At 50.7% G+C, this 10,957-nt stretch overlaps 1 protein-coding gene across 4 annotated transcripts in view; it reads left to right on the forward strand.

The window, feature by feature from the left end:
- SYN3 (synapsin III) overlaps window positions 1–10,957 on the forward strand; it is a 523,616-nt gene that overhangs the window by 491,395 nt on the left and 21,264 nt on the right. For all 4 annotated transcript variants that reach the window (XM_006170337.3, XM_006170336.3, XM_006170335.3 and 1 more), the window contains 3 exons: window positions 157–299; window positions 6,589–6,663; window positions 9,840–9,942. In XM_006170337.3, the coding sequence (XP_006170399.1) occupies window positions 157–299; window positions 6,589–6,663; window positions 9,840–9,942 (321 nt within the window). The remainder of the gene's footprint in view (window positions 1–156; window positions 300–6,588; window positions 6,664–9,839; window positions 9,943–10,957) is intronic.

The following is a 10,957-nucleotide window of genomic DNA, read 5'->3' on the forward strand; positions in this document are numbered from 1 at the left end:
TCCTCTCCCGAGCTTGTACCGTCAGCAGAGGAGTGACTGGCCCCTGTGCTAGGCGGGTGGCCTCCACAAGGTCTCTGTACATGGAACACTGGGTCCTGGGGCAGGTCGCTAGTGAATGCCGGGTGGGTGACACTCACCCTTCATCCTCCCACACAGATCAAGGTCGAAAACCAGCACGACTACCAGGACATCACCAGCGTGGTGGCCATGGCCAAAACCTACGCCACCACCGAGGCCTTCATCGACTCCAAGTATGACATCCGCATCCAGAAAATCGGGTCCAACTACAAGGCTTACATGTGAGTCCCCGGGCCAGGCTGGGGGCTGGGAGGGATGGCGGGTGGAAGGAGATTAGAGGTGCCCTGGCCTCAGCACATCATGGTCTCCTCTCCACCCTTCCCCGGTCAGCTGAGGGGCAGGTGTCCAGCACAACTCATCCTGGGGAAGAGACAGACAAGGCTGTTTGCCCAGAGAAGAAAGATGCTTGGCTGTTCGGGAACCACCAGTACATACGCAATGCGTGTCTGAGGAGTCAGGGCTGAAAGAGAAACACAGGGATGACTCGAGGAGGGCTTCACATGCCTCACTGAGGGTTTGAATCTTCTGTTTTCTTCTGAGCAGTGAAGTGGCATTGGGGGTCCAGCAGGTGGTGTAGTGATTAAGGCCCTGGACTCCCACATGGCCAACCACAGCAGAGTCCCAAACTTGGCAGCTTGCTTTCTCATTTTCTCTCTCTTACTCTCTCTCTCAAGCACATGTGCCCTATAGCAAATTTTAAAATAATAATAATAAATATAATTAAATAAATAATTATTTAAACTTTTTTTAAAATAAAGAGGTGACATTGCCTGGTCTGAATGTACAAAAAGATGACCGTGGTGCTCTGGATCCCAAAGAGGTGCCTGTGGAACCAATGAGACCAGTTAGAGTTCCACCAGCTCTCTGTGACTGCGAGCAGCAGACATCACACTGGGCTAATTTAATGTTTGGGGTTTTTTTCATGGGAATTTATTAGACATTCACGGGTGATCAGAAACTTTTTAAAAATAAGCCAGATTCCCATTAAGTTATCCATTTCAGAAATATTAGGATCCAGGGAAGCCCCAGGAATGTGATAGTTAGAAATAATAAACATTCCTCATGGCACGTTCACCAGGAAAGGAACCTGCCCTCATCATTTTCTTTCTTTTTTAAAAAAGAATTATATGTCTAACTGTATTTTTTTTAAAATTTGACCAGAGACAGAGAGAGAGAGAAAGTGAGAAAGCAAACCAACAGGTCTGGGACTCTAACCACAGTCAACCACATGGGAGTCAGTGCCTTAAGCACCACACCACCTGCTGGTCCCGCCCTCACCATTTTCAATGCTTAACTCAAGATTGTGATTCCAGGGACCAGCAGATGGTGTAATGGTTACATCACTGGACTCCCATGTAGTCAACCGCAGTTCGAGTCCCGGACCAAGGGACCTAAAATTCACGCTGGACACGTGTGCATGTGTGCCCAAAATCCCGAGAGGAGACTGGATAAGAAGGGATTGCAGTGTGACCATCCCCCTGGAGGGTGATTTCTCTCTTCCTGTCTTTCTGTCAATCTCTGTCTGGCGAACGCGCACCCTATAGGAAAAATCTATAAAAAACAAAAAGAATGTGATTCCATGGTCACATGCTTATTGGGTAGGGGAAGGCAGAAAACCAGTATGGGGAGTCCCATCTCATAGGCATGTATTATAGACAGGGCATTCACCGGTACAAATAGAGGTGCTAGATCTAAAAGAGTAATAGTCCTTCATCCCAGAGGTGGTTCGAGCAAAGGCTGTTGTCTTAGTCCATTTCTGCATTGCTAACAAATATCAGAGGATCGGTGAGTTTATAAAGAAGAGAGAGGTTTATTTACAAACTCACAATTCTGGTGGCTGCAAAATCCAAAGGCCTAAGCCTAGCATCATCAATGGAAGCACAGAGGTTGGCAGGTGCACGCAGAGAGAGCCAAGAGCTTGTTCTCTCTCCCTTTTATAGCAACCAGTTCTCACAAGAACTAACCTCTTCTCACAAGATCTGAAACTCACTGAGTCTCAAGAGATATTGTTAATCTATTCATAAGAGTGATGCAATCACTGTGAACCAATCACCACCCACAAAAACTCACCACCTCCCAACATCAGATTCCAAAACATGAAACTTTGGGGGTCAGACCATAATTCAAACCATAACAGCTGGATTACTCTGGGCTGGGTTGTATGGATGAGTGGGAGTACTGGAATAAGCTGAAGGTCTTGTTCTTTGGAGAGGTCTTATCTGCTCCAAAGCCTCTTTCACTTTGGAATGTTGTTGTTGGTTCCATCTAAAATTATGAGACCCCAGAGAATCAACCATTGCCTGGTTGCCAAGCATTTATAGAGCACTGGCCATGTGCATGGATGGAACAGGCGACCCTGGTCATTTGGAAACCTCTTTGTCAATGTGCTTCTGTGCAGTATAGCCTGTGCACTAGAGTAGGGTCAGCAAACCCTGGTCCACAGGCCAAATCCAGCTGCCACCTGTTTCTGTAATGAAGTTTTGTTGACCACAGCCAGGCACATGCATTTATGTATTGCCTACGCGGTTGCTTTTGCGCTACCTGAATTGCCTAGTCCAGAGGTCCGCGAGCTTTTTCTGTAAAGGGCCAGGTGGTTATTTTAGGCTTTGCAGCTGTACAGTTTCTGTTGCAACTGCTGGATTCCACTATAGCCTGAGAAACTGGAGGAGATACGGGCAGTATACCTAGAAGGAAAGAAGATTCCCAGGAAAGGGATGGAGCTAGTTCTCAAGGAATGGTTCTGCCCCATCTCATCAATCACCCTCTTTCCCCTATGAGCCAGGCCAGAGTTACGGCTGTTCTTAGATGCCCTCAGCGTGATACAATCACCTTCTCCCTGCCCCTCTGAGTTCTACCCCATTCCAGCACAGCAATCCAGAGTACTCCGTCAGTCCATCCGTCATGATATCATTTCCCTCCTCTCTTCATTGTTAGTTTCCACTTGACATTGACGACACCTTGTCCCAGTTTCTTTTCTTGTAGATTACCTCATTGAAGCATTCTTTATGCTGAGCCTCTCCAGCCTGACAGCTCCAATTTGTCATTAGCTCTGAAGTTTCCTGGACCCTGGCTTGGCCCACATCCAAGGGAGGGGGTGCGTGTCAGACCTCAGTGTCGAATGTCCTCCCTGCCCCTGCCCACTCAACCTCCTCTCTGGCCCACGTCCTGCTGCACTCAGCCTTTGTTCTTGTTGCAGCTAAGACGACATTTTTTCTAGGTCACAGGAGACACAATGAGGAAATATACATGTGTATTTCCTTGCCCACATATTCACATAATCCGTAACTTCCTCTGTACATATCCGTCCATGTCTACAGTAAGTCACCCAGAGTCATACTGATGTCTCCAGCTTTCATCTAGTACCATGTAGCTCATGTCAGCCTTCCCTGATGGCTTATCTATAACCTCACACTCCCACAGAGAAGGACCTAGCTCCCACCGTCTGCCATCCTCTATGGATGTGTTCAATCCCAGTATATCTGTATGGTTTCAGAACTGTTAACCCGAAGTTCCATGGGAGACAACCTCACTAGCTGCACACAGTGCCTAGGGACAGTTTCTTTTAGCATTAGTTACAGAGGCTCTGCTCGTGCCCAGAGTGACTTAAGTCCAAAGACTGTTCAATGAGCTTGTCATACACTTGTACTAAGGTCTGAATGCTTTTGTCCCCACAAAGTTTATATGTTGAAATCCTAACCCCAAAGTAATGGTCTTAGGAGGGTAGAGTCTTTAGGAGGGAAATAGACCACAAGGGTGGCGCCCTCATGGGATTAGTACCCTTATAAAAGAGCTTCAAGAACAAGCACTCTGCCCCTCCCATGATGTGAAGACACAGCTAGAAGGTGCCATCTAGGAGCCAGAAAGTGAGCCCTCGCCACTAAATCACCTTGACCTTGGACTTCCCAGCCTCCAGAACTGTGAAAAATAAATTCCTATGCCTGTTTATGGTATTTTGTTATAACAATCTGGATGGACTAAGACCACTTGATACTTACATACTTTTGTCACAGTCTACATTCTCTCCTGCACAGAACAGCCAGTCCCTCTCCCCATGCCTGACATGAGCTCATGGGCTCTGCCATGGAGAGTCATGTTCAAGACCACAAAGTTTGTAAAATATGACGGCTTCTGCCACTAAGCGGGAACAAAGATAATAATGCCCATCTCTTTCGGTTTTTGAGGCTGAAATGGGCCAGTACTCATAAAGCGTTTAGACCCATGTCTCAGACATAGAACACACTCATCAAATACTAGTCCTCACTATCACTGTCCTCATGGAAGGAAGGCAGTCTGGCTGTGTCCCTGCTGCTTCTGCCCTTGCAATGACTTCTTTTCTTGCCTCCACTTACTGAGAATAATCATTGCATCCACTGTGCTAAGAGATTTATGAGAATATTTCCTTCAATCCACACAATATCCCATTGGGATGGTACTGTAATTATTCCCACTTTACTGATAAGGAAGTAAAGACTCAGAGCTGTTGCCCATGGTTACACAACTAAAAAATGCTGAAACCAGGATTCAAACTCACATTTGTCTGATTCAAGTCAGTTCTTAACTTCTCTTACCTCCACGCAGATCCCACACTACCACTCATCCTCCAAGGCACATTTCAATGGCAACCTTCTGGGGTCAAATCAAGTCACCCTGGTTTCTCCTTTGTCTGCCCAGAGCTCTTTGGTCCTCAAGTACATGGTTGACTCTTCCAGACCCATCCAGTTTTTTCCTAGGGAGTGAATGGCCTAGGGGGTGGGGATAGTCATCCACACACTCAGACTAGCCCAGTACCCAAGCTATATGGTGGCCCCAGAAGTGGGAGCCAAATGGAGCTGGACTGAATTGAATTGAGCTGAACTAAGCATAACTGACATAGAGCTTCTCAGTGCCACCAACGGTGGCTTCTATGGCCACTACCTATCCCCAGCATTTACATTTCTGATTGTTCTCTTTTAAAAGGAAATATTAATTTTGGACCAGCAGCTGACTGAATTCCCACATGGCCAACCGTGGTTCAAGTCCCAGACCTGGCAGCTTGAAACTAGCACTAGGCATATGTGTGAGCATGCCCAAAAAAATACCAAGAAGAGAATGGAGGACAAGGGATTGTGGCATGACCAATTCTCCTGGGGGGGAGGTGATTTCTCACTTTCTATCTCTCTGTCTCTTTCTGCATTTCTGGCAAGCATACACATCCTATAGCAAAAATCTCTCAAAAAAAAAAAGACATAATATTATTATGCGAACTCCTCTCTCCAGTTCACCTTCTGATCCCAAGCACATACCATTCCTTGCCCAGAAGAAAAACTGCTTTCTCTTTGCCATTTTGCTTGAACTCATTCAGTCTTCGCTGAGTCCAGACGTGCCATTGCTGGGAAATCGTCTGTCCGCATTCTTCCCCAGCTGGGCACCTACTACAGGCCACATCGCTAAGCGTCCAGAGAATGAAGTCACACATGTCCCTTGAACTCAGAGCTTTCCCTCTACCTGGGAAGAAAGGCCCTAAAGCAGTCACTGTAAGGAGGTGAGCATTTCCGGACATCAGCGCAGGATGTGGTGCAGGGAGGTCTCCTATTATCGGGGAAGCTGGACATCGGGAAGTTCATTCCAGATGAAACCCGAGGAGTCAGTAGGACTGACAGGCCAAGACAGAGACAAAGACTAAGAGGCCAAGAGAAGAACGCAGGTGGGGGCCATGGCATAGAGAAGGAGCCATGGCAGCAGAGCACTGGGAGAGAGGTCAGTTGTTGCCAGAGTGGAGAATGCAAGGGGACAGAGAAACGGGGCGAGGCAGGCTGAAGCAGGAGGCCTTCCTGCTCTTTCTCATAGAAAAGCAATCACTTCTCTCTAGGGGTCATTTTCTTACATTTTTAGGGCCCTCAAAAAATTCCAGAACTACCAAGAGCCACACTGCCCTGGTTCTTAAATACAGGATGCCAAGACTGGTGGGATTTCATCCAGTAGTGTAGGCATTTTCAAAACTTAATCTTCAGGAATAACCCCATAGGCTAAGGGCAGCAAATCCTACATAGCTGACCCTGGTTCAAATCCTGGCCCTGGCAGCTTGAAAAATACACTGAGTGTGTGCGCATGCATGCCCAAAATCCCAGCAATAGGAAAAGATGGAGAAGGAGTTGTGCCATGACGTCACTCCATCAAGGAGTGCTTTCTATCTCTCTATCTCTCTCTCTCTCTCTCTCTCTCTCTCTCTCTGTGTGTGTGTGTGTGTGTGTGTGTGTGAGACAAGGACACATGCCCTCTGGTAATTAAAATAAATGAATCCAATTTAATCTTTTCATTTGAAAGATATCTTAGAAAACAACATATAAGAACCAACAAACAAATAATGCAGTCAGTATGAGGAGAAATGAATGCTGGAAAGTAAAGCCGAAGACAAGGGTGTGTACCTAGGAATACATGTGAACCAGGGTCCTAACAGCCAAAGCAACGAGAGGAAGCACTCCAGGGGCAGCGGTCCCACACCCCCTCACCCTGTTATTTGTTCTGATGCAGGAGAACCTCCATCTCTGGAAACTGGAAGGCCAATACAGGCTCTGCTATGTTGGAGCAGGTGGCCATGACTGAGAGGTAAGAGGCAAAGGAGACGCAGGAAGAGGCACCAGCCAGGGGGGGTGCTGCAGGAAGGATTCAACAGGAAACTCATGAGGAAGGCCACTCACCCCGTCACCCTCTAAGCACTTTGCTAGCGTGATCTCCTTCACTGCCCATGGCAGCCTACAGGGCAGGTGTTGAAATAGCCCCATTTTACAGACGGGAGAAAAAAATTCAGAGAAGGGAAGTGATTTGTCTAGGGTCACAGAGCCGATTAACAGCAGAACTGGAGTAGGTGCCTGGTGTCTGAACTCCAAGTCTAGGGGGTCTTTCTGGCCCTGCCCAGCTGCTTCTGGAAGAGAGCAGGGAGTCTCAGCAGTCCCGCTGTGCTCTGGCGGCTGCAAGGAAGCTTTCTTACTAGGGCGCCAGAGGTACTGGGGAGCCCACTCCCCTTCAGATTTACCTCCAGCTCAGCTTAAACAGGCAGAGGTCACTATCCTGTGAATCACGAGTGTGAGGGCTGGCAGTCCCCCCGTCTTTCTCCCTCAAACACTGCCGTGTGTCAGCCTCAAGTGAAGAAGGGCCTGATCACCTGCCCCCAGGGCCAGCCGCATACACACAGTCTTTCCTGCGTGCTCAGTGACCACTCTTGCAAGCACGCAGTAGGAACAGATGGAGCATGGGCTCTGGGGTCTGAAAGTTCTTTTCGGGCACTAGCTGATGGTGCGGTGATTATATCACTGGACTCCCACATAGTCAACTGCGGTTCAAGTCCCTGACCCGGTGGCTTAAACCTCACGCTGGACGCGTGTGTGCGTGCCCAAAATCCCGAGAGGAGAACTGAGATGGGATTACAGTGTGGCATCCCTCCTGGGGGTTGATTTCTCACTTTGTGTCTCTCTGCCTCTCTCTCTGTCTCTCCAGTGAGTGCACATGCCCAATATATAAAAAAAGGTTTAAAAAAAAAAACTCTCTTTAAACAAAAAAAGCAAGTTCTGTTTCCTATTGAGCACGAACTTCATACCATGTTGTGCCGAGCAGTATGGATGAAAAGAGCCAGTCCTCCAAGACTGTGGCTCACTTGAAAATGTCAGAACACAGATCAATTCGTTTGTGCAAAAAGGGAATTTAGCAGCTCATGTCACTGAAAACGCAACAGGCACAGAATCAGATGAGGTGGTAGGGCTCCTGCTCTCCCCACTCGGCTCAGCCTTTTTAGTGGCAGCTTCATTCCAGTAGGTTCTCTCATATGGTGACCATGGTGGCCATGGGCTTACCTCCGCACAGTGTCAAGTCCAGCAGAAAGAAAACCTCTTATTCCTACATAGGCTGGGGTCCCCACATCTGGCTTTTTGCCTATGTGTTGAACTCTCCTGGTAATTCCCATGCGCAATTAGAATCAGATCTAGGCCTTCCTGTTTTACAGATAAGGAAACTAAGGCTGTGAGAGAGAGAGGCTCCCCAAGTCACTGAGGAACTAATAAGAATCCAGGCAGGGGCCAGCAGGTGGCTTGGTTGTTAAGACACTCCCACATGGTCAACCTCAGTTCGAGTCCTAGCTTACTTTCTCACTTTCTTTCTCTCTCTCTGTCTCTCTCTGGTCAAATTAAAATAAATGAATGAGGGACCAGCAGATGGAATAATGGTTACGTCACTGGCTTCCCACATAGTTGACCACGGTTGGAGTCCCGGACCTGGTCACTTAAACTCACACTGGCCACATGTGCGTGCGTGCCCAAGATCCTGAGAGAATGAAGAAGGATTGCGGCGTGGCCATCCCCTCAGGGGGGTGATTTCTCGCTTTCTGTCTCTCCTCTCTCCTTCTGGCGAGCGCATGCACCCTATAGCAAAAACCTCTCTTAAAAAAAAAAAAAAAAAAGAATTAATAAATGAAATTAAATAAATAATTCTTTTAAAATAAATAACTAAGAATCCAGGTCCCTGATCGCCCATGCTGAGCGAGAACAGCAGGGCCATGAGATATGTCCAGAAGGAAGGGAAGGGTGGCCAGCACGGAGGCAGGGATCAAACAGGATCCGGGTTTGGGAGCCACACGGCCATTTATTAATCTCTCTGAGCCCATTTCTTCATCAGTAAAATGGGTTGAAACCTTCCTGATGGCGTTGTGGGACTGGAGAGAACCGAGATCTATCCCCAGGCACGCAGTAGGAGCTCTGTGGGCTGAGTGTTCGCCCTTCCTTTCACTCCTGTCATCCCACCTGCTCCTTGCTACAGGTGCGTGAGAGACCGGAACTAGGAGACAGCCTTGCTGTGTGACCTGGGCAAGCCCCTCTCTCCTCTGGGCCTCAGGGGGCCTGAGAGGGGAAGATAAGTGAGGTCGTTCTAGCAGCACTTGGACCCCGATCCCTCCTCATTCCAGGCTTCATGGCTCAGAGACACAAATAGATCTGAGAGCAGGCATGCCCTGTGTGACCCTGGGAGTCAGGAGAGAAGCAAGAACACGGACACAGAGTCCCCTGTGACCCGCAGATCCAGCCCACAGGGAAACCAAGTGCAAGCCGGGAAGCGCTGTCCCGACACAACCAACCCCTTGTTGCAGGGTCAAGTCCAGTGTGGAGATCTGTCCCCAGCAAAGCAAACTGGCCTTGCAGCCATCGGGTGGCTGGAAAGGGAACAAAAGCAGCAGGTCCAGAGGGCCAGGCCCTCAGGGCCTGTGAGAACAGCCTGCCAGGCTCCACTGCGCCCCCAGGCTCAGGGAGAATGGCCCTTTGTCTGCCATGGATTCCTGTCTGGTGGGGGGCTCTGGAGCTAGGAGGAGGCCTGGGAGGGATTTCTGGAGCCCTTCAAGCAGCTTCCCGAGGGAAAAGGACTGCAGGGATGAGGTGTCCGGGAAGGCTCTGGGTGGGAGCAGGCCAAGCACCCAACCCCAGTGTGGACCCTGCAAAGTCCTGGGGGTGGAGGCAGGGCCGTGGACCTCTGAGGTCTCTCCTTCCAGACTCTCTGTTGGTCTTTGTCTCTCTCTCGCTGTCCACCACTGTCCCTGCCTCTCTCCTGTCTCCCACTTACTCTCTGCATCTCTGCCTCTGTCTCTCCCTCAGTCTATTGCTGACTCTAACTCTGTCTGTCTATCCCATCTGACTGCCCGAGTTTCTGCGTGAGTCACTCTGCCTCTCCATGTCTCTCCATGTCTCTCCATCTCACTCCCCTCTGCTCTGCTCCCTCTTCCGGTCTCACTGTCTGTCTGTCTGCAGGTACAGGCTGTGGGTGGACAGTTGTGCGGAGATGTTCGGCGGCCTGGACATCTGCGCCGTCAAAGCCGTCCACAGCAAGGACGGCCGGGATTACATCATCGAGGTGAGGGACGAGCCCAGGGTCCTCTGGCCTGGCTGGCCCAGCAGGCGAGCCCCAGGATAGAGTCCAAGCAGGGTCTCCGGCATGGCCAACTGGGCCTGGACATGCACACTCCTGAATTCATCCCCACCCTCAGTGCAGCCAAAGCCACCTGCCCAGAGCCCAAGGCCTGAGGGTAATGACAGCCCCCACCTGTGGGCCTTGGGTAGGGGGACAGCATGACGATGAGAGGCAGCCAGATTCGGTCCCGTGGCGCCTCTTTGATTGCCTCAGTGTCCAGGTACGTGACGTGGGCAACTTCCCTGGTCACTGTGCAGCGTCCACTCGACAACACAGACTTAAGGGGCTCCCTGGGCTAGGCCTGGGCATGGTTGGGGATGCAGCCCCGGGAATGTGGTCAGCCAGGCTTACCAGCAGGCAGGGACTCTGGGCCCTGTACGGCTAAGGGTGGGGTGCTGAAGGCTGTGCGGGGACGCCGCTGGAGGGAGCGATTTGGAGAGTGAAGCTGCAAGAGCTTGGGGAGACTGGGGGTCCCAGCACCTCCCAAGAGCCCCCTGTAGGCCATGCCTCTCTGGATCCCACAGGCTGCCCTCCTCCTTGGCTCCCACGCTCTCCCACCTCCTCTCCCCCCTACGTGTCCCCTGCCGCCGCCTCCCCACCACACTTCACAGTGTCCCCTGCTCTCCTCTGGCTTCAGAGCTCTCCCTCCTCCGCCCCTCGTACCCACCCCGTGCTCTCCCCGTCCTGGCCTTCTCCCCATACCACAGCCGAGCGGCAGTGCTGACACAAGGCCAAGACACGTGAGGGAGCGAGGGAGCGAGAGCCCTGCGGCCACCCCTCCCCAGGGTGTGGGCGGCTAACGGGAAGCACATGGCTGGGGCGACCGCAGGGGCCGGCCAGCCCTCCTCTCCCTCGTGTCTGGCCACTCCCCAGGGGCCCACCGCGCAGCAGGCCGGCTGACTCAGTGAGTGGGAGCCCAGCCATGCCAGCAGGGCTTCCGCCCATGCCCCGGTGTCTG

The sequence above is a fragment of the Tupaia chinensis genome, unplaced genomic scaffold (genome assembly GCF_000334495.1).
Source record: "Tupaia chinensis unplaced genomic scaffold, TupChi_1.0 Scaffold148234_1, whole genome shotgun sequence".
Classification (NCBI taxonomy): domain Eukaryota; kingdom Metazoa; phylum Chordata; class Mammalia; order Scandentia; family Tupaiidae; genus Tupaia; species Tupaia belangeri.